The following is a 24,234-nucleotide window of genomic DNA, read 5'->3' on the forward strand; positions in this document are numbered from 1 at the left end:
AAGCCGATTTTCAGTGGCACTCATCCTGCCTGGATCCTGGCCATCTGCATTTTCATTTAATTTTAAATGAAGCTTCTTAAACATTTTAAAAACCTTATTTACTTTACATCTAACAACAGTTTAGTTATTTATTATAGACTTATAGAAAGAGACCCTCTGTATGTATTACTGGCACACGAGACCTTAAACTGGAGTGAATAAAGGAAGACTCGGCACACCACTTCTGAACAGTTGCCAACCCCTGGTCTAGACGCTAGGCACCGCTACGGGCGGCGGCGTGTAATATTGCAGCCGCGGGCGGCACTAGGACCCGGGGGGTGAGAGCAAGGATGATCCTCCTGCCAACGCCACGCTCCAGCGACAGGCGCCCAAGCCCTGGCTTAAAGGGCAGCTCCGCGCGGTGCCTGCCGGGATGGGGAGCGCCGCCGCGTGTGCAGTGGCTAATGGGAGTTATAGTCCCCACCGCCCTGTGCTGCCGGCAGCATGTACATAGGCCTGTGCCCGCTGTCGCGGGGGCTAATGGGAGTTGGAGTCCATGACGCCACGGCGCGGGGGCCGACGGGGCCTGTAGTTCTGCCGGGGGCGGGCGCATTGCCCGGCGGGAGGCGCTCAGTCACACGCCAGCGGACCAAGGGAGGGAGGCGGGAGCATGGCTGGCAGGTCCCTGCGGACGGCCCGGCACTACCTCGTCTCGCTGCTCTCGTTGGGCGCTCGGCGGCCCAGCAGGTAAGGCGGGGGGAGCCGGCTACTCATCCTATCACACAGGGGCCCCGTCCACAGCGTTTCCTGGCCCCGATCGCTCCCCTGCCCCCCGTGCTCTCTGTGTGCCCCTCACCGTGGTGCTTGGGCTGTCCGCGCTGTGCAGCGAGGCGGGCGTGGGGGGCTTGGCCGCTGATCCACTGCGGGCTAGCAAGGGAGCCCGGGCGGCTGCACTCTCGGGTGAGCTGTGTGCCACTGCTGAGTACTGCCTGGCTGCTGCTCCAGTGCCCTGCCCAGGCAGACGGGGCTGGAGGGGGAGGGGGCGCGGCGCGGCCGGGGTCCGGTGCCCTGCCCAGGCAGACGGGGCTGGAGGGGGAGGGGGCGCGGCGCGGCCGGGGTCCGGTGCCCTGCCCAGGCAGACGGGGCTGGAGGGGGAGGGGGCGCGGCGCGGCCGGGGTCCGGTGCCCTGCCCAGGCAGACGGGGCTGGAGGGGGAGGGGGCGCGGCGCGGCCGGGGTCCGGTGCCCTGCCCAGGCAGACGGGGCTGGAGGGGGAGGGGGCGCGGCGCGGCCGGGGTCCGGTGCCCTGCCCAGGCAGACGGGGCTGGAGGGGGGGGGGCGGCGCGGTTGGGGTCCGGTGCCCTGCCCAGGCAGACGGGGCTGGAGGGGGAGGGGGCGCGGCGCGGTTGGGGTCCGGTGCCCTGCCCAGGCAGACGGGGCTGGACGGGGGGCGCGGCGCGGTTGGGGTCCGGTGCCCTGCCCAGGCAGACGGGGCTGGACTGGGGGCGCGGCGCGGCCGGGGTCCGGTGCCCTGCCCAGGCAGACGGGGCTGGAGAGGGGGGGCGCGGCGCGGCCGGGGTCCGGTGCCCTGCCCAGGCAGACGGGGCTGGAGGGGGGGGGCGCGGCGCGGCCGGGGTCCGGTGCCCTGCCCAGGCAGACGGGGCTGGAGGGGGGGGGCGGCGCGGTTGGGGTCCGGTGCCCTGCCCAGGCAGACGGGGCTGGAGGGGGGGGGCGCGGCGCGGCCGGGGTCCGGTGCCCTGCCCAGGCAGACGGGGCTGGAGGGGGGGGGCGGCGCGGTTGGGGTCCGGTGCCCTGCCCAGGCAGACGGGGCTGGACTGGGGGGGGGGGCGCCAGTGTGCGCTACTGTGGAGGAGGGGGAAGACGTCGGAGTGCAGCCAGGTTAAAACCTTAAAACGCGGCCCGTGGTCCGAGCTCCTCCGTTTTGGGAGGCCACCTTGAGGGCCTCCGGCATGGTTTTCACCTGGGGCTGTGTGCCTCCCACCCGCGGGGGAGCAGGGCCAGCAGCCTCAAGCTGCTCCCCGGGCCAGGGCCGCTGCTGAGTGCTGGCCTGGCCCGCAGAGGGGAGGGGGCCCCTCCCAGCAATGAGCCGACCCCCCCCCCCCCTTGACTTGCACTTCTGTTTTCAGCTTGTCCTTCCTGTTCCTAAATCAGGTGTAAATAGGTACTATATTTAATTTAATCTCTAGCAATAAAAGGAAGAAAAATTGCTGGGTGCTGGTACTGAGAGGAGGAGAAGGTAACTGAAAGTAAGGAGGAACAGGTGTTAATCACTTCTGGGGCACAAGGGCTAGTAATTCAGTCTATGTATTTCAGGAAAGCTCCAACCATAGACCTTGCTGGAGGTGTGTTCACTGCAGTCATTTTTAAGGCTTTTAATGAGAACGTGGGTGGCCCCTGTTTCTTTCTGAGGCCAGAAACAAATGTAGCTGCAGCTGGTCCATGACCAAGTCATCTAGAGACTGCAATAATACAAATAAATAATCATATTGGGGCATATGTGTGGGGAAATTAGTATATGCTGACAAAGCTCTAGGTATGGAATTGTTGCAGTGTGTATATAGAAAGCAAATTGTTGTCTAGAATTAAAAAAAAAAAAAAAAACATAAAAACCAGTCTTGGCTACACAAGGGCAAATGGCACACAAGTTCCCATTGCTTCTGCTGCACTGATGGAGAGCATAGTGTGGACAGGCTCCCTGTGGCTGAACCTGTTATAAAAACTCTTCTAAATACATGAGCTTACAGAAGGTTTAACTAAAATAGTTTTAGAAGTGGGTCTCGGCTGCAGGAAACTTGCTTACGCAGGGGATCCCACTGGTGCAATGAACCTTTGGAAAAATTTGGTGAAACATCCTGGGTATAGACATAGCTATCTTAATGGAATCTGAATGTGTATTAAATGGATTTTCAGATAACTAATCAGAAATAAGAGACACAAAGTGGAGACGTAATATCTTTTATTGGGCCAACTTCTGCTGGTGAAACAGAAAGCTTTCAAGCTTCCACAGAGCTCTTCAGGCAGATGCCTAGTGCTTTTCTTCTTTCTCTTTCACCAAAAGAAGCTGGTCCAGTAAAAGATATTACCTCACCCACCTTACATCGCTAATATCCTGGCATCAACATGGCTATAGCAACACTGCAAACAATAATCGTGAAAGCAAGATGTATTTTGAAAAGCACATTCTTTGAACAGTTCAGCTTGCCTCTAAAAGGAAGTGGTTGTATAGTAAATGCAGTGGGACAAGTTCTGCCCTCGCCTCCCACTGACTTTATCTCAGTGTTAGAAAAGCAGACAAGTGGCCTTATGAATACAGTTCTGTGCCTCTATAAACACCTTGCAAAAGGCTTTTAAATTTGTCAATTAGTGTAGTGTTGCTGCTTTGTCCATTACATATATAACCTAATATTTTATATTCTTAAAGTGTTTCTTGGGCTTAGTTTCTAGCAAGATTTGAATACAGTTGTACTGTGTATCTGATTGGGGTAGTTGACTTCTGTTTTGGGTGATTTAACCTGGAGGCTTAACTTGGAGTGTCCATTCTACGTGAGTCCCACTTCAGACCTTGTGTTAAAGCACAACTGATGTCTACTAGTTGGTTCCTTGGTTGAAATGCAGACAGCAGAGAAGGGGAAAGACAAAGGGCTCACAGGTTTATTCCTCTAAAGGGAAATAAGAAGAAAATTTAAGCAAAATAAAATGGAGAGTTCCCATATGTGCTTTGGGAACTGCTGGGCTTGGGGTTTGTAGTAAAAGCATGTTATGTCCAGAAATCCTCCCCTTCATGCACTCTTGTGTACTGGGTAATTATCCTTGTAAATGTGCTGTCAGCTTGAAATAGGTGTGGCCTCTGATCTGTAGATGGTGTCATTGGGATTGTTCATGACAGACAGACAGTCAAGCCGCATCAGTAGTGTGAAACCAGTCCATAGATGCAATTTCCTAACTTCCTCTCGTATAATTACTCTCTATTCATAGTTGTTTTCAGTGTTGATGTGGCTATGTTGGTCACAGGATATTAGAGATGCAAGGTGGGTGAGGTAATGTCTTATTGGATCAACTTCTGTTAGTGAAAGAGACAAACTTTTGAGCTACACAGAGCTCATCTTCAAAGAAGTTGGTCCAATAAAAGATGATACCTCACCCACCTTGTCTCTCTATTCCTAGGAAAACTGGGGTTAACACTGTGTCTGGAAGGCGGGACAGTATTACAGTAGCTGCAGATAAACACTTGTTTGTTTCCTTAGTGTAGTATGCGCCTCATATCTCTTAGGAAGAAGCAAACTGTGCAGCTTTTTCCTGTGTTCCATTCCATATGGCAGTTCTGAGCAAACCCCTTTTAAACATTGCTCTGTGAGAGAGCTCTTGTTCCTCCTCTGCCACATGAGGCAGGCTAATCCAAACAGCATGTGGGAGTTGGGACTTTCTGTAGGATGAGGGTGTGTTTTGAGACTTGGATTTGGTTTCAGTAGCTTGGAAAGGGAGTCCATGCAGGCAGCTCTCTGCTTCACGTAGGCAGGTTTCTCTGGCTGAAACTCTAGCTCGTTTATTCCTCTCTCGCTCTTGCGTGCATACACCCCCACCCACCACAAGTCACATGCAATCAGCTCACTAAACTTCTGTTCCTGGGAAGTGAATGAGCAGCAACACCTTGAAATATCTATATAGGGTTTTAAAGCAAAATTTGTCTGGATCTGTGGATTATAAAACTGTAGGTGATTGAGCTGCCAGTTACATTTCAAGGCTATTTTGGCTGAATGGTTCATCTGCTGCATGTTTGTTAACTTCAGTGACTGAAGTTTATGTAAATGAAATGTAAAAAGTTTATGGGTCAGAAGTCATAATTACAATTCATATACTCAACCCATATACACTTTTTCCTCTACAAATCTTAAAATTTTCCAAACTTGCACTGATCTGTTTTGAAATCTAAGCTAATTTTTCCCCCTACGTGTGTCTCCTTTTAATTATGGGAAATAGTGACCTGTTAATATTGTTACCTTCTTTTTAAAGAGCAACTTTTAATTAACTGCTTGCCATTTGCAGCTTTTAATTCTAAAATAACACACCCTAGTTATTTTTAAGTCTCTGCCTTTCTCTGTCTTGTGATAGTGAACTGCATTTTTGTGGCATGACTGCCTAGACAGTTGCATCCTATCTTTTTATCTATCTTTTAGTGGGATAGTCTCTCTCCACTGAGGCACAGGATCTCATTCACAGATTCCAAGGCCAGAAGGGACCATTGTGATCATCTAGTCCAGTGGTTTCAAATTTTTTTCTGGTGACCCAGTTGGAGAAAATTGTTGATGCCTGTGAACCAATGGAGCTGGGAATGAGGGGGCTGGGGCAGAGGGTTGGAGTTCGAGGGTGAGGGCTGCAGGGTGGGGCTGGGAATGAGAGATTCAGGGTGTGGGAGGGGGTCAGGGCTCTGGGCTGGGGGTGCAGGCTCCAGGGTGGGGCCGGGATGAGGGGTTTGGGGTGGAGGAAGGGGCTCAGGGCTGAGGCAGAGGATTGGGGCATGGGCTTACCTCAGGTGGCTCCCAGTCAGCTGCGCAGTGTGGGTGCTAAGGCAGGCTTCCTGCCTGTTCTGGCACCGTGGACCGCGCTGCGCCCCGGAAGCGGCCAGCAGCAGGTCCGGCTCCTAGGCGTGCAAGCAGCTCCACGAGGCTCTCACCCGCAGGCACCCCTCACACACCCCAGCTCCCATTGGCTGGGAACCAGCCAATGGGAGTGTGGAGGTGGTGTTCAGGGAGGGGGGCAGCGCACGGAGCCCCGTGGCCCCACCCCCACCCTCCGCCGGCTTAGGAGCCAGACCTGCTGCTGGCCACTTCTGGGGCGCAGCGCGGTGTGAGAACAGATAGGGACTAGCCTGCCTTAGCCGGGCAGCACCACTGACAGGACTTTTAACAGCCCAATTGGCGATGCTGACCAGAGCCGCTGCGACCCAGTGCCTTACATTCCGCGACCAACAGTTTGAAAACCACTGATCTAGTCTGACCTCCTGTATAACACAGGTCATAGAACTTCCCCCAAAATAATTCCTAGAACATATCTTTGAGAAAAAAACATTGCCAGTGATGGAGAATCCACCACCATCCTTGGTAAATTGTTCCCATGGTTAATTGCCACCCTCACTGTTAAAAATGTATTTTCAGTTTGAGTTTGTTTTGCTTCAGCTTCCAGCATTGAATCATGTTTTACTTTTCTCTGCTAGACTGACAAGCCTGTTATCAAATATGTGTTCCCCATGTAGGTACTTATAGACTGTAATCACATCACTGCTTCACTTTCCCTTTTGTTAAACAAAATAGATAGATTCAAGGAACTCAGTTACAATATGGCATGTTGTCTTGTGGCTCTTCTCTAAACCATTTCCAATTTATCAGCATCCTTCTTGAATCCATTTAGCTGGAGTAAGTTGGAAAGAAATAAAAATTGTCAAAAGTTTGACACAAATTTGTCAAAAGTTGTTTATGGCTTTACATAAGGAACGCAAACCATGCTTGTTCTCAGCTTTTGGTTCAATTTTAAACCAGCGTTGATACCCTGTTCAATAGTGGTTAAGTTTAATAAAGTAAATGGGACACCACTGTTAGTTTGTACACTGAGATATCCTCAATCTATCTCTTTAATGTTGCATTGTGAAGTCTATTCTGTAGTGCAAAAGCTTGCTCAGTCTTCAGCCATTATAATAGATTTGAGGGGGAAACCGTCACCAAGATAGATTTGGCTGGCAGTTAGACATCACAGCAGTAGGCACCTTAAAAGTGCTCCAAATCACATCCCTCTGTCCAAGACAGATCTCCATGCTGTGGTGGTTAAAATGCTAGCAGCCATCAGCTCCTTGTCTATGCTGGTACTCTCACAGATAGAGCTGGAATAATGAGTAATTTTTTTGGAAAACAGCTTAGTGTAGACAGGCCCTAGAATAGTTCTTGGGTTATTACGTAAGGATTGCCTAGTGCAAGGACAGCCACCTCATGGTAGCAGGGTTCACAGGGCAAGTTAGTGTGCAGCAAACTAGTGTGCTGTAGATTCGCACCCTGGCTTGCCGCACACTAAAAGGGACAGTTTGCCATGCAGATGGTGCACTAAGCACCTAATTAGCAGATATTTATATGCAGATGTAGTTTGGAAGGGATAAGGAAGTTTCTGGATATCGGTTGTTGGTCTTGTGGGACATGGGACAACCTCCTTTCAAAGACAAAAGAGCGGAGAAGGTGGCCTGCTGAGTGAGGAATTGTAACACTATTTGCTGTTAACTAATAGTTAGGCTTGATGGTCATAGGTTGGTGTAAAGCTTTTGGTTACCATGTCAACAAGCCTTTTTTAGAGAAGATATTGAAAATCTTGGTTTCGGGGAGAGCTCAACAGGCACTCCCAAGAATTTAGAAACTCTTGTTCAGCAGATGCCAATGTGCTTTCTGAATGGAGCCTTCTTGGAGGAACACTTCCCCAAACTATTAATGTAATCCTAATCTGGTGTGAAGTTTGAGAGGATGATAGGCAGGCTTGGGGTGAGCACAGGACTTGGAGCCAGCGAATTCCTGAGTGGCAGTCCTGGTTCTGACATAAACTCTTTCTGTGACTTTCTGAAAGATATTGCTTCTCTGCCTCAGTGTCCCATCTGTAGATTAGGGGCGTTAAATAGTGACTCTGCTCTCAGGGTGGCATTATGGTTAGTGTTCGCCAAAGGCTTTGAAGTTCCACGTAAGTGCTAAATGTTCTAATTATTTTGCAGGCTGTGCAACCTGCTGCCTGTTTTGCAAGTTGCCTGAACTGTCTCACACGCTGATTGATGTTTTTTCTATTTAGAGTTAACTAGTTTCTGAGAGAGTCACCAAGTTGTGTTGGGACTAATTCCTATGAACCTGGATAGTACTTAGTGTTTATACAGCTTAGTCCAATTTCCTGACTCTCGTGGTTCTGTAATTTCAGCTGCCAATGTAGGAGCCGGCTTGTTCTAGGATCAATCCGATGAAGTGAGCTGTAGCTCACGAAAGCTTATGCTCAAATCGGTTCGTCTCTAAGGTGCCACAAGTCCTCCTGTTCTTTTCGCGAATACAGACGAACACGGCTGCTGCTCCGAAACCTCTCCGGGGTGAGTGACCTGGCTGTTGCACCATGAACCACGGTAGCTTAGTCTCCAGGCTTTTAGGCGCACACGCTTTTCAGCAGGTGAAGCAACCTGAAAGCAAGGGTTCTGAACTAGATACGAACGTGCCAAGTTGTAGGGTTATAAGTTTTATTGTCCACCTGGGCTATCGCTGCTGCTTTCCCCAAAGAGCAGATGCAGCTCTCTGCATTTGAACTCTGTTTACACATTCCAAGTTCCAGAGTAACAGCCGTGTTAGTCTGTATTCGCAAAAAGAAAAGGAGGACCTGTGGCACCTTAGAGACTAACCAGTTTATTTGAGCACGAGCTTTCGTGAGCTACAGCTCACTTCTTTAGGCCTTGTCTAAACTACAAAGTTTTGTCGGCAAAAGGTATGCCGCTTTAATTAAAGCGAGGGCTGTCAAGCGATTAAAAAAATGAATCCTGATCAATCGCGCAATTAATCGCGCTGTTAAACAATAATAGAATGCCGTTTGTTTAAATATTTTGAGATGTTTCTACATTTTCAAATCTATTGATTTCAATTACAACACAGAATGCAAAGTGTACAATGCTCATTTTGTATTTATTTTTATTACAAGTATTTGCAATGTAAAAAACAAAAGAAATAGTATTTTTCAATTCCCCTAATACCAGTACTGTAGTGCAGTCTCTTTATCTGCAGGATCAACTTTCATGATATAGGATTATGTACAAAAAAATAACTGCATACAAAAATAAACAATGTAAAACTTTATAGCCTGCAGGTCCACTCAGCCCTATTTTTGTTCATCCAATTGCTCACACAAACAAGTTTGTTTACATTTGCAGGAGATAATGCTGCCTGCTTCTTGTTCACAATATCACCTGAAAGCGAGAACAGGTGGTTCACATGGCACTGTTGTAGCCGGCATCGCAAGATATTCACGGGCCAGATGCGCTAAAGATTCATGTGTCCCTTTCATGCTTCAACCACCATTCCAGAAGACATGCATCCATGCTGATGATGGGTTCTGCTCGATAACGATCCAAAGAAGTGTGACATGTTCATTTTCATCATCTGAATCAGATACCACCAGCAGAAGGTTGATTTTCTTTTTTGTTGGTTCAGTAGTTTCTGCATCAGAGTGTTGTTCTTTTAAGACCTCTGAAAGCATGCTCCACACCTCATCCCTCTCAGATTTTGGAAGGTACTTCAGATTCTTAAATCTTGGGTCAAGTGCTGTAGCTGTCTTTAGAAATCTCACATTGGTACCTTCTTTGCATTTTGTCAGATCTGCAGCAAAAGTGTTCTTAAAACAACATGTGCTGAGTTGTCATCTGCGTCTACCATAACATGAAATATATGGCAGAATGCAGGTAAAAGAGAGCCAGAATTGAAAAAGTGAGTTCAGTCACAAATTTAAATATTGTAACTCATTATTTTTTTAAGAAGTGTCATCAACATGGAAGCATGTCCTCTGGAATGGTGGCCAAAGCATGAAGGGGCATACAAATATTTAGCATGTCTGGCGTGTAAATACCTTGCAATGCCAGCTACAAAAGTCTCATGGGAATGCCTGTTCTCACTTTATTGTGACATTGTAAATAAAAAGTGTGTAACATTAGCTCCCGTAAATGTAAACAAACTTGTTTGTCTTCGCAATTGGCTGAACAAGAAGTAGGACTGAGTGGACTTGTAGGCTCTAAAGTTTTACAATGTTTTGTTTTTGAGTGCAGTTATGTAACCCAAAAAAAAATCTACATTTGTTAAGTTGCACTTTCACAAAGAAGAGATTGCACTTCAGTACTTGTATGAGGTGAATTGAAAAATACTATTTCAGGGGCTCTCAGACTTTCTTTTTGAGGCCCCCCCCAACATGCTATGAAAACTCCATGGCCGACCTGTGCCACAATAACTTTTTTTCTGCATATAAAAGTCGGGACTGGCATCAGAGGGTAGCAAGCAGGGCAATTGCCAGGGGCCCCATGCCACAGGGACCCCCACGAAGCTACATCGATCAGGCTTTGGCTTCAGTCCTGGGTAGTAGGACTCAGGGCCCTGGGCTTCAGCCCCATGTGGTGGGGCTTCAACTTTCTACTCTGGGCCCTAGTGAGTCTAATGCTGGCCCTACTAGGTGGCTCCCCTGAAACCTGTTCACAACCCCCCAGGAGGCCCCAGTGAGCTGTAGCTCACTAAAGCTTATCCTCAAATAAATTTGCTAGTCTCTAAGGTGCCACAAGTACTCCTTTTCTTTTTGCGGATACAGATTAACACGGCTGCTACTCTGAAAACTGCAATACAGTATTTGTATGAGGTGAATTGAAAAATACTATTTCTTTTGTTTATCATTTTTACAGTGCAGATATTTGTAATAAAAAATAATATAAAGTGAGCACTATACACTTTGTATTCTGTGTTGTAATTGAAATCAATATATATGAAAATGTAGACAAACATCCAAAAATATTTAATACATTTCCATTGTATTCTATTGTTTAACAGTGCGATTAAAACTGCGATTAAGCACAATTAATTTTTTGAGTGAATCGTGTGAGTTAACTGCGATTAATCGACGGCCCTAATTAAAACCACTGTTGCATGTCCACACTCGCTTCTTTTGTCAGCAGAGTGCATCCACACTAACAGCTGTTGCATCGACACAGAGAGCAGTGCAACACTGTGGTAGCTATCCCTGTGTGGCCATTCTTATGAGAGACTTATGTGCCAAGCAGAGCCGAGGGCTGACATGGGGGGTGTCCCCTTCCTCCTGCCTCAGGATAGGTTGCTGCAGGGTGCTTTGGGAAGGGTTTGCAATGCTTCATGGGGGGGGGGGCAGGTATAGCATCCCCTGATGGAGGTTTCTCAATCCCATCCTTCTCGGAGCTTCCAGTTCCTAGTAGATTGTCAGCTTTTCAACTGAACTGTGTGAGGGGAGGGAGAGGAGAGTGGTATATCTGGGGCGGGGGAAACAGCAGGCTGAGCGACCTATTCTGAGGCGGGGGAAGGGGACACCCCGCACATCAGCCCTCGGCTCTGCATGGCACAGCAGTCTCTCAGAAGAATGGCCATACTGGGTCAGACCAAAGGTCTGTATAGCACAGGGTCCTGTCTTCCAACAGTGGCCAATGCCAGGTGCCCCAGAGGGAATGAACAGAACAAGTAAACATCAAGTGATCCGTCCCCCATTGCCCATTCCCAGCTTCTGGCAGACAGAGGCTAGGGACACCATCCCTGCCCATCCTGGCTAACAGCCATTGGTGGACCTATCCTCCATGATGGAACTAACCTCCTCTCCCCAGGCAGCCCGCTCTGCCTGCCTGCCTGTGGTCCTGTGATTCCCTCCCAGTTCTCCCACAGTCTCTTCAGCTGCTGGGAGCCACAGTCTGAGCAGCCTGGTGAGCTCTCTGTGCTGAGGAGTGTCAAAGCAGCACAGTAGTCTGTCCCCCCACCCCACACACACTTACGCCACTTCCTGCAGCAGCAGTCTGCCTGCTGCTAAGTATCAGGGTGTAGCCGTGTTAGTCTGTGTCCACAAAACAACAAGGAGTCCAGTAGCACCTTAAAGACTAACAGATTTATTTGAGCACAAGCTTTTGTGGGTAAAAACCCCACTTCTTCAGATGCATGGAGTGCAAATTACAGATGCAGACATAAATGTACTGACACATGAAGAGACGGGAGTTACCTCACAAGTGGAGAACCAGTGTTGACAGGGCCAATTCGATCAGGGTGGATGTAGTCCACTCCCAATATAGATGAGGAGGTGTCAATTCCAGGAGAGGCAAAGCTGCTTTTGTAATGAGCCAGCCACTCCCAGTCCCTGTTCAAGCCTGTTGCTGTATTCCTAGTGCAGGGCAGAACAGGAGCATTCCATGTTAATGATTTGCTCTTTGTTCCCCGAACTGGAGCAGGGCGCAGTTGTCAGATACTTCCAAGAGCTTTGAAAGGGGAGGGGCACATGCCTGCGAGGCAGCAGAGATCAAAACAGCAGGCAGGCATTGTGGGATACTGGTGGAAGCCAGTTGTGTGGACAAAACAAACAGCAGTGTCTACACTAACACTTTGTCGCTTTAACTTTGCTGCAAAAAACTTTGTTTGTCGCTGAGGTGGTTTTATTTTGTCGGCAGAACAGCAGAGGTTTGCTGCCAAAAGTAGCTTTGTAGTGTGGACACCTCCCCTGTTTTGTCGGCAAAAGGCAGCTTTTGCTGACAAAACTTTGTAGTGTAGGCAAGGCCTTGGTGTCTGACTAGCGCCAGTCACTGTATTATCTAAGCACCAAAGCGTGATATCTGCCTTTCATATCTGCTTATTTTACATGAGTTAAGATCCTACCTAGGTGTCTCCAAACAGAATGTGCTTTTAACCTTGATGATGGGCACAAAGCAACATCTTCCCTTCTGAGCTCTGGATCATGTTTCTCTTCCTTCTTTGCCCTGGGCTTGTATTTCAGAGATTGCCTGTGTGTCTTCAGCACTGCGGCCCAGCAGAGGAGCACGGGAGATGAATGTGGACCAGAGGATCCCCGCGATGAGCCAAGGCATCCCCTTTCTGAGCGAACTCTAGAGCTCAAAGCCAGCAAACTGGAAGAACAAGTCCGTGATTTAACTGTGAGTCTACCACTAGCAGCATCTTAGCAAAGGTATCCCCATGTCTTCAGGGTTCAGTCCCTTCAAAGTGGGAGGGCTCATTCATTTCACTGTTCAGCCACCTGCCTGAATACATTATAGATGACATCTTTCATCCCAAAGCTCTTCACCACAGAAAGGCAGCCATCTCCAGGCTGCAGGGTGACAACCAGCTACCCTTGCATAACATTAGGAGGCAATGCCCAGTTAGCAAAGTGCTTTATGTCCTCCTCCAAAACATCAGCTGTTGATTACTCCTGGAAATAGGAGACAAGACTGGATGAACCAAGTAGTCTGATCCTAGCTAGGAAATCCTGTGTGTGTTAGAGATTCCCTTTTCAAATCTTTGAGTGTTGTCTATTTAGACCTGCAGTAATTTTGCCTGTGTCTTGTGAGAATTCAAAGGAGGATGATCCTGATTAGCCTGGCCTTATGGCATTCAAGGATCACCAGGTCTTAGAAGGGTTTATACAGTTCAGATAAATGTGCAAAATGATCCAGCTCAGGCAGGCCTGATGTGTGGAATGTATTTAGCTACTTTTCTTACTTGAGGAGATGGTTTCCTATGCATTTGGAAATCAGCATCCGTTCTGAAATCCTGCTCTCTAAACTCTAGGTACAAGGTCGGGTTGTGGCCAAGTTACTCTTGCTTTAGGTAGCAGAGCAGTGTTTCTTCCCTCTACCATAGGCGCCGACTCCATGGATGTTCCAGGGGAAAAAATAGTGCGTGCTCTGTAGATTGGCTCCTTCCCCTGCACCCCTCCCACCCACTGCAATCAGCTGTTCAGGGACTTGCAGGAGGCACTAGGGAGAAGGGGGGGCGGGAAGAGGTGGGGTGGGGGCCTCTACCCTTGCCTTTATCCCTCTCAGTTCCTTCATCTTATCAGTTAATCACTCTCATCATTTTTAGAATGGAATCACTCATCCCATCTCTGTGAACTTGTAATCATGTCCTAGCTCACCCACTCCTTCTGCATTTCTAGACTTCGCCTCCTCCCTGTCCTCTCCCTGTGACTCTCCACAGTTGAAAGAGATGGCTGTTTCATTTGTGTTGCATCATCTTAACTGGAACACCCTCATACTTCTACCTCAAAGCAATGAGTTACTTCCGTTCTGTAACCCTTCCGCCATTGTACTCATTTCAATTGAATTAATGGGGTCAAAGATGTTAATGTGACCCTGTCATAATCCAACGTTAAACAGATCTCAGCCTGCTTCATTTCATGGCAAACACATGATTAAAAATTTTTAATCTTTTGTTAAAGATACAGAAAAGAAAGGAAAACAGGTAAAGTATTATGTAAGGCTTTCATTGTAACAGCTTGCCTTGTTCCCTTTCCTTTTTGCCATAGAGTCTTTAGTGGGGAAAATTCTCTGGCTGACAGTCTCTTCGATGGTATTAAAGATCCTAATAACTGTCCCTTTTTTAGGGAAAAGAGAGAAAGTTAATTGAAATGGACTGGAGCTGCTGTTATTGTTAAAGTCCAGTCCCATTTTCAAGAACACAAAATAAGATGCACACAAAAGAGAATACTTTCCACAGTATGCGTCAGATGAAGTGAGCTGTAGCTCACGAAAGCTTATGCTCAAATAAATTGGTTAGTCTCTAAGGTGCCACAAGTCCTCCTTTTCTTTTTGCGAATACAAACTAACACGGCTGTTACTCTGAAACCTAACAAAAGAGAAAAAAGAACAAGAAAGACAGAAAATGCAACTTCCATTTCTGGTATTGACTTTCACTTGCAACCTCACTATTGGAGAAACAGAGGCATGGTGCACTGTCTTATTAGCCACTCTGAGATCTGGCAAACTTGTACTCACATCAGGCTGTTTAGGGCATTGCTTTTATCTTCCTCTCTGGTTTACAATGGTGTTGCAAAATACCCAGTCTTGGCCAACTAAGTCAGACTCTTATTAGAATGAAAAAGGAGAGGGGTAGGAAAGAGAAGAAATAAGGTGAGGAAGGAAAAGGACACATGGGATGGGTCTGGAGGTGTGTGACAATGTCACATCCCAGGTGGTGGTTGGGATTTAGAGAGAGCAGGTGGAGGTGGTGATGTCATCTGTGTCCCTCTCTCTGGTCCAGTCTGGTCAGGGCATCTCTCAGGATCAGGACGGCCCAGTGGTGTTACAATAGACCGTGGGATCCCAGGAGACAGCGGGGGTGGCAGCCATGGTGGTAAAGCTTGCTTCAGCAGTTGCTGGCAAACTGCTGCTGCTGCTTGATATTTTTTTCTCCCAAAAGTCTGGTCTTTTAAAGATCCCAAAAGGGAGTGATGGGCAAAATATCCCAACTCCTTATGTTCACCAAGTAGGCTTAATTTCCAGCACCCTGATTTTGGTTAATTGATTTCCAGTTGAGAGCTTCTCTTGTTTATCAGGCTTGATTGTAACCCAGTCCTTGAGTTACATCAGTAGGACTTTTTGTTTGGATTAATTCAGCCTTTGTCTCCCTTTTGCATCTTTTTCCATCAATTTGTATTATTATAGATTGTGCCATTTTGTGAGCTTTCACTCACTCCTTACAGTTGAGCTCACAATTAAGGTAAATTCATAGCCATCATTACTGGCTGATGCTCTGAATCCCTTTATGATTCTGTACTGTTTACATTTATAAAATGGGTTTATCCACCAAGCTATAAGTTCCTGAGTAAATGGTAAATTAGCACACCACTAATGTATTAACTATATGAACTTCCTCCCCAAGACGGCTCCAAGCTCCCTCATGGATACACTGTGCCTTAAGGGCAACAGACTCTGGCCTGACAAACTAACAGGGCAGGCAAACAGTAAAGTTGAGAGCCCTCTCTTGAGATTCCTCCTGCGCATCATCACGTTATGAAGAGTGCTACAAACAAATGCATTTTATTGGACTTCTCTGTTGTCTCTACATCTTGCAATATTTCAAATTCTATTTTCACGTGCCACATTGGTAGGTTTGCCACCCTCATTTTCTTCTTATCCCAATGCAAATGTACCAATGTGGCACGTGAAAATAGAATTTGAAATATTGTAAAAGACTCCACTTCAGCTGAGGCACTTTCTGAGAAATGTTACTCCTCACTCAAACAAACGGGGTTGGGGGGGGGGGTGAGAGAGAGAGGTGACCAATACTATTTTATCACAGTGCCACCACTGTCCAATTGGGGAGAGCAACTGGTTCAGCTACTGTGGCGTGAGCAATGTTGGCAGCCCTCTATTGAGGAGCCACCACTGTCACAACGATTTGAGCACCGTGATTAGACTTGTTCCAAACAGGGTTAATTCCCATGGTACTAAAAAGAGCTGATCTTCCCTAGGGGTGCCACCTCTGCCAACACTGGTTCAGCTGCACTAGTGAGATTTTTTTTGTAGCTACCCCCTTGAGTAGGAAAGGCTAAAGAAGAGGGAAAGATGCAGGGCCTTTCTAGAAATTTTCCCTGACAGCAGCTATCTTCTGCACCAGCAAAGCATCAGCTGATTGCACATTCATTGCTAAGACCTCCCAGTCAGCTGCTAAGTGAAAGAATCCATCAAGAGCTGCACCTTGAATGGTCCAAAAACAGCAGACTGACCTGACCGTGCAGAGTGGTCTGCTCAGCTGTGCCCAAAATCCTCCTGACCAGTGACTTGGGTGCTGTTAATCTGCTCCTAGTTTTGCTGCCTCAAGCAATGGGAGAGGCCTTTGGGCATGTGTGTGCTTTGTAACTGGGGTCGGGGAGCCAGCATGAGCTGGTAACTTGCAGGGGGAGTATCTCTTTAAATAGATTGTCTGTGTAGGGGGATACAAGGTTCTACAGCAATAGGTGTGGCCCTGTGATGGATCACTCCCCTTGTCTGATGCCTGTGCCCGTTGCTGTGTGTGTGCAGGAGCGATACCGGAAAGCCTTGGCAGATTCTGAAAACGTCCGGAGGAGAACACAGAAGTTTGTGGAAGATGCCAAGCTGTTCGGTAAGCAAAGAGCTGCTGGAACTGTTTGCAGCAGCGTGACTTGCTTGGCTAAGCAAAGTTAAGAAACAGAGCAGAAAGTACAAATAAGCAGCTTCCCCTCCCCGTCCTTCTGCTCTTGTTCTTTCTAAAGCCTGTTGTGTTTGGCCTGAAGTGACTGGTGGCTGGACTCGCTAGCTGTTGTATCTGCATGTTCACCCAAATCCTGTGGGCTTATCTCGGTGATAGCCCTAGGGCTTGTTTCTTTTTTCCAAGGTCTGTTTTGTAAGAATGATCTATACTAATCAACCATACATCCTTTTGGATTTGGGGAATGTATTTGTAAAATGCTGCTGAGCTGGTGTAAATCAGCGTAGCTTCCTTGACTTCATCGAAGATGATTTACACCAGCTGAGAATTGGCACTTGGAGTTTATTCCAGGCTCTGTGCAATGTCATTAAGCCGCAATCTCCTTTCTAGTACTGAGATCCTGTTCTTCCCTTCACCTCCACTATGAAATTAATGGATGTAGTGCATGCTGGGGTAGAAGCCAATTAATGTTTCTCAATTAATGTATTCTTAAAATGTGTTGAGTAAACTTAGTGTTGGTGAAATGGGCTGGATTGATAGCTCTGGAGACTGATATCCTTGATTATCCACAGAGCAGGTGCAATGTGAGAAACAGCAGAGCAAGCATTCCAAACTCTGTCCTGTCAATGTACTTTAACCCTTCTGTGAAGGGACTACCTCTAGGGGTGAGAGGATAGTTCAGTCCCCATGGAGAATCCAGTCCTGGGCACCTTTGCTTAGACTGTCATCAGAAATGCTAGTTATGGTTTTATGTGATGTGGGCACCTGTCAGCTTGGAACTGGGCTGAGTCGTCCACCTCATATCACATAGGTTGCCAAGTAATCATCAGATGGTAGCACTCTAGGATACTACTGGTATGACTTTGATTCAAGCCAGAAACCTAAGGATAGAAAGCTCTGTAGCCCATATCAGTCCTAGGAGTTTCCTTTTTTCTCATTAGTTAACGCTTATCTGGAGGCTCTTGGAGTTTATCCTGGGTAAGAGTGCCTATATTTCCTTTGCTTTGTGCCTGCCTGGTCTGCTTGGAAATAGCTATTGCATTCAGGGTCCATCTACATTGTTGGTGCTCTTGAATTTCCTGGGGTGTTTTTATAGTGCATGTTTTAGGTTTGAAGGAAATAATAAAGATTCTTGCTTTACATTAGAATTGGTCAGCTGGGAAGACATGGGGTTCAGTAAGGCATTGGAATAAGCCCGAATGCAAGGCTACATAGACCAATATCTGATCTGCTATGGATGCTTCTCTTCTCTTCTTTCTTCTCCTCCTCCTCCATATTGGTTCTCTACATAGCTGTCAAACCTATATATGAAGGAGTATGCAGTGTTTAATTGTTGCTAATGTCTTCCCCTTTCCTCTCCCATCTATCTCAGATCCCTTTTTGTTATGTTACTAAGGGTATGTCTATAGTACCCAGCAGGCAGCGATCGATCCAGGGGGTCAATTTATCACCTCTAGTCTAGACAAGATAAATCGACCCCCGAGCGCTCTCCTGTTGACTTCCGTACTCCAGCGCCACGAGAGGCGCAGGCGGAGTCGACGGGGGAGCAGCAGCAGTCGACTCACCACAGTGAAGACACCGCGGTGAGTAGGTCTAAGTACGTTGACTTCAGCTACGCTATTCACATAGCTGAAGTTGCGTAACTTAGATCGATCTCCCCCCACCCCACCCCCCAATGTAGACCAGGCCTCAGTGAACATGTGCCTACCACCTGAGAGAGGGGTTTTTTTGGTCAATCTTCATATCAGATTCTCTGCAACCAGAAATATACAGCTGCCCAAAATGTATACAAACTGAGCTGGGTTTCCTAAATGGCAACAAGGTTTGGATTCTAGACCACGCCTATGTTACCAGGGGTCACCTGAAGTCTCACTGTAATGTCCCAGGTTACAGGACAAACAAAATATTGAGACTCTTTGTGAAATAACTCTGCTTTATGGAACCTGTATATATTGCATAGCTATTGATCTGCCTAGGTATATACTTCACCCCTTACTATGGTCTCTGGGAGCCTGTAGTGCACTCTTAAGTGCTGTCTGTACAATACTGAGGTCCCAGTCGCAGGAGTTGCTGAATGCCCTCAGTTACCATTGAAGGCAGTCATCTCTTAGGATCAGTCCCTTCTAGTGTGGCATGGCAATATGCCCAGGGTGATGCTGTAGCCTTGCACTGTCTGCCACTGAATTGACATTGCTTAACATCCTGCCTATTTGTGTATGTGGCTGCAGGGATCCAGAGTTTCTGCAAGGACCTGGTGGAGGTAGCTGATATCTTGGAGAAGACTACTGAGAGCGCTGCAAGAGAAGCAGAGCCTAGTGACCCAAAACCAACCCTCAAGAAGATCTATGAAGGCCTCTCCCTCATAGAGGCCAAGTTGCAAAGAGTATTTGCCAAGCATGGCCTTCAGAAGATGAACCCCGTCGGTGGCAAATATGATCCATACGACCATGAAATAGTCTGCCATGTGCCAGCAGAGGGAATGCAGCCGGGCACAGTGGCCCTAGTGACTCAGGATGGCTATAAACTCCATGGCCGCACTATCAGACACGCACAAGTTGGTGTGGCAGTAGAGTCGCAGGAGTAATGTGGTGGGTGCACCCACCGGGATCTGGGACCTTAATGAGCTGAGGACTCTGCCACACAGTGGCGATAGCAGCTGCATGTCTTTTCTTTATTTATTAAGCTAGGTTTGTATTGTACATTGGCTTCTTCACAACATGTGCATAATCTTGGCTTTAATTCCAAGAGGCTCAATTATTTAATGTCACTTTTTCTGAGTGTGTGTAATACTGGAAGTCCTGCTATTTATCAGAAGCATGTGGCACTGCTAGCTCCCCTTCTCTGTTGGATTCACGTCTCTCTCAAAACTTACACTGGGGGAAGAGGGAGTTGGGGAGAGAATCTGAGAGCCAGGAATTTATGCCTTCCAATCCCAGCTCTGACATACTCTTTCCCTGGCTTTGGGCAAGTCACTTAGCCACTCTTCCTTAGTTTCCCTATATGTAAAATAGGGATATAATAATACTTACTGACCACCTCACAGGGCCGTTGTGAGGATTAAATAATATTTGAGATGCACCGTAGAGATGAAGAGCTCTAGCTAAGTGCTAAGTATTATTATGAGACTCTTTTGTGGTCTTTTTTTTTTTTTTTTTCCCATTTCCCTTACGCAGAAGGAGCTGTGAAAGCATCTGCCATTTTCAGCCAGACTTTTCTCATCTCTCTTCAGAAAAAGCAATTCTGAATTAACAAAGCCTTAATCATCTTGTATTTGAGTATGGATGAGGGTTTTTTAAAAAAAAAAAAATAATTATCAACTGAAACTTGATCAGATTAATGTTTGCTCTCCAGCTAAGACTTCAGAGCTGTCCCTAGGGGACAGTGAATCAGGGTGACCGCTCCCAGCCCCACACTTGGGCTGGCGCCGCATGGGCGGTGGGTGAACCGCTGGCTGGGGGAGGGAGAGCCACACTTGGCTGTTTGGGAAGGCACCGCCTCTACCAGCCTCTCCTAGACGCTTCCGGCGCAGTCAGTCCCGGAAGTGATGTCACTTTCGCCCCGGTCCCCACACCTCCCTAGGGACAGCCCTGCAGACCTGTCTGCTTCTCACTGAAGTTAAACAGTGGGAGTGACACCAGGCAGGGGGAGCAGGAACTATTCTCAAGTCTCAGCCACTGAGCAAGGATCTAGGCCTGTTCTCCAAACAAGAAGTATTTTTAAGAGAAGGGAAATCTATCTCTAGATCATTTGTGCTACAGCTTCCAAGCACCAGAAACGGTTCACTCTTTACTAACCCTGAAAGGGGAAATATGATCTCTTATTTTGTCAACAAAATACCAGCTAACAGATACACAATTAACACTGATGACTTTCCCAACCCTAATTCATAGCCTATTTCTGCCTGGCTGTGGATAGACATCAAATTTAGGCTTTATTTCATTTTTTTTAGATGGAAGGAGAGAAGTCTTAGCAAAAGCTCCAAGTGTCCTTGAATCAGTTGCAGCAGCAATTATGAGCAAGTGAAGAGAGGCAGGGATCCAAGTGCCAGTCGAGAGTGGGAGCTGGCCTAAAGTGTTCTAGCTCAAGGCAGTCTGGCTGGTGCAGCCTGGCGAAAGATCATAGGGCATGTGTGTCTCTGTTGCTGAACAGTTTGTGTGTGATACCTTCAGCTAAACTGAAAGGATGGGTAGACTCCTCATCCCCAGCATTACTGACTTACTAGATGCTAATGTCTATCTCTGAGCTAAATGGGAATCTAACCCTCATTTAATGAACAGCAGAAGAAATAATGGAAGAGAAGACCCCAAGCTATCAGCTGCATTATAAAAGGCAAGGAGGGTGAACAGTTGTACTTTCAGGTGGTTCTTTCAGGAGTTCTTGCCCTCTCACTTGCTATCAAACCTATGGTCTGGCAGGTGTTTGGGCTCTGCTTCCAAAGACTTTTGTCTAGTGTGGCCGCCAGCTCTAGCTCGGAGGTATTCCTTTGCAGATGTGAGATGCTGAAAAAGGCAGGAGAGGTACCCATGGTCTTGTTGTGATGGCTCTCGAGATTACAACCTCCCTCAATAGGCAGCTACAAATTAAGACTTTCTGGGAAGATTCCATAAACATAGAACATATTCATCTGAATGAGTTTCATTCAAAGACAGACATGTCTTGTCTCTTATGGTTAGTGCAAAACTGCCTCTTAATGACAGCGGTACCCAAAGTTCCCTTGGGGGTGATTCAGCGTTCCAGTTCTTCATTACAAAACACTTCTTAAGGTGTGTATGTGCATCTGACCATTTAGGACGTTGAGGCAGGTACTTGAGATCTCAGCCCTGGAAATCAATACTTCATGGGAAGTTCTAGCAAGCATCCACTTAAGTTTCTTTATCTGTGTAACTTCTACAATACTGGCATACCTTACAGGGCTATTGTGAGGATTAATTTAAGGTGTATAAAGTGCTGTGAGTTCCTTTGACTAAATGTGCTAGAGAGAAGTATGGTATCGCCGCTGTTGATCCTAGTTTTCGACTTCACTTTGAATCCCACAATGAAAGTGCAACTAGGCAAACCTTTGGGCCAATCTCCCAAATTCCCTAGCAGGAGTTACACAGCTTAGGCTAATTTTGGACCTGTTGCCTTTCAAACACACACACACACACCCCTCGTGTGGTGTAGGTTGTCTATGGCTAAGTTGAATTTCTTCTGTGGAGATTCCTGTCCCCTTGCTGTCTTCCATGGTTTGTGTAAAGCTTGCACGCTAAACACAGGGGGCCAGATTTTTCTTTGGCATAACTCTTTTGCACTTCAGGGAGTTACACCATGGAGGAATTGGGCCCTTTGGCTTTTTCTTCCCAGTCACTTTATGACGGCCTGACCTGAACACAGAAGTGTATTAGAAGGGAAGGTTTGGCGGAGGAGGGAAAATGTCACATAAACACTAATCATTTCCACTTTAATACACCCATGAACCTTGGAACTTGAGCACTTAATGTAGATGACTAGATAACAAATGTGTGTTCAGCTGGAGTCATGGGATAAGATAGGAAGCAAAGGGTAGAAATAAACAGTCAGTTTTCACAGTTGAGAGAGGTAAATAATGGGGTCCCCCAAGGATCTATACTAGGAGTAGTGCTGTATAACATATTCATAAATGATTTGGAAAAGGTAAACAGTGAGATGGCAGAGTTTGCAAACACAAATTTACTCAAGATAGTTTAAGTCCAAAGCTGACTATGAAGAGTTACGAAGAGATCTCACAAAACTGGGTGACTGGGCAATAAAATGGCAGATTAAATTCAGTGCTGATAAATGCAAAGTAATGCACATTGGAAAACATAATCCCAACTATAAATACAAAATGATGGGGTGTAAATTAGCTATTACCATTCTTGAAAGAGATTGTGGACTCATCATGAATAGTTCTCTGAAAACATCTGCTCAATGTGAAAAGCTAACAGAATGTTAAGAACTGCTAGAAAGGTGATAGATAATAAGAAAATATCCTAATGCCACTATATCCTCCATGGTAAACCCACACCTTATATATTTTGTGCAGTTGTGGTTGCACCATTTCAAAAAAGATACATTAGAGTTGGGAAAAGCACAGAGAACGGCAACAACCGTGATTTATAAGTAGGGAACAGCTTCTATAAGAGGAGAGATTAAAAAAACTGGGACTGTTCATCTTGGAGAAGAGACTAAGGGGGGGGAGAGGACAGAGGTCTATGAAATCATGACTGGCGTGGCAAAAGTGAACAGGGGAGTATTATTTTCCCCTTCACATAACACACGGAATGAAATTGATAGGCAGCTGGTTTAAAACATATAAGGAAGTACTTCACACATTGCACGGTCAATCTGTGGAACTCATTGCCAGGGGATGTTGTGATGACCAAAAGAATTAGATAAGTTCTTGGAGGATAGGTCCAACAATGGCTATTAGCCAAGATGTTCAGGAAGGCAACCCCCTACTCTGGGTGTCCCTAAACCTCTGACTGCCCTAAGCTGGAACTGGACAACGGAGGATGGATCACTTGATAAATTGCCCTGTTCTGTTCACTTCCTCTGAAGTATCTGGCATTGGCTACTGTCAGAGGACAGGGTACTGGGCTAGATAGACCACTGGTCTGGCCCAGTATGGCTGTTCTTATGTGGTGTTGGTCAGTAGAAATGGCTCTCTGCTCTTGGACTCTGACAACCCTCCTTTATGTTAGCAATCACCTTACTTCATGACCTCTGTAGATCTTGCCAGTGGGGCACATTGGGGTTCAATTCTTCCATGAGGCTCCCGGTGGCACGATCATATAAGTTTGGCAGCCTGTCTGTATGCAGCGCAAAATGTGAATGTTATGTGGACCTCAAATTCTCAATATTTCATTAACAGATTCTGTTGAAACAGCTGTGATAAATCAATTGCTATTAGCACTCTGATTTTAAAAATATTTAAGTTTTTATATTTTAGTATTTTTTTTATTTTAAAGCACAACATATTTTGATATCACTTTTGCTGAGTCAAATGAACAAAGAATTGCTGATCTCCAAAAAGTTACATCCTTGTAGTTGATAAGAAACCTTCTGTATGTTTTTTTTCATATGTTTCTATGCTCTTATTTACCCAAAGGTTCTAGCTGTATGAAAGGGAAATTCATATGGAAGTGTGGGGAGTGGTGCTGATGATTGATGACAGAGATTTGAGTTAATGTTGGAATTTGCTGATTTCTTCTAGATGTCTGGATACTGTGTGTGCTAATAAACATTTTTTTTTCAGGATTTTTTGACTGTTGAAATGTTTTGCGCATTGCAAGTGCTGTTTAAATGTGGGCAGTACTGTAGGGTTAAAGATTTGTAGCTATTCTAGTTCCTGCTGTTTAGAGTCAGATGCATTCATCTGGATTTTTTAGTGATCCTTCATCTGGACTCCCAGAAATATTGTTCATGTCTCTGACAGGCTCTTTCACACTCCCACGGGTATGCTGTCAGGGATCTCTGTATTGGACTAAACCATCTGGTGATGTGATGGCATCATTGCTCTCCCATGCTTCCTGGACTGTT

General features: G+C 46.5%; 1 protein-coding gene across 1 annotated transcript; it reads left to right on the forward strand.

The window, feature by feature from the left end:
* Positions 1-601: 601 nt before the first annotated feature.
* GRPEL2 (GrpE like 2, mitochondrial) lies at positions 602-23,952 on the forward strand. The gene is made up of 4 exons (XM_084637019.1): positions 602-726; positions 12,524-12,680; positions 16,548-16,629; positions 18,924-23,952. The coding sequence occupies exons 1-4, from the start codon at positions 650-652 to the stop codon at positions 19,277-19,279; spliced, it is 672 nt and encodes a 223-aa protein (XP_084493145.1). The 5' UTR covers positions 602-649; the 3' UTR covers positions 19,280-23,952.
* Positions 23,953-24,234: the final 282 nt, after the last annotated feature.

This window comes from Lepidochelys olivacea, assembly GCF_965140295.1.
Source record: "Lepidochelys olivacea isolate rLepOli2 genome assembly, chromosome: 8".
NCBI lineage: Eukaryota > Metazoa > Chordata > Testudines > Cheloniidae > Lepidochelys > Lepidochelys olivacea.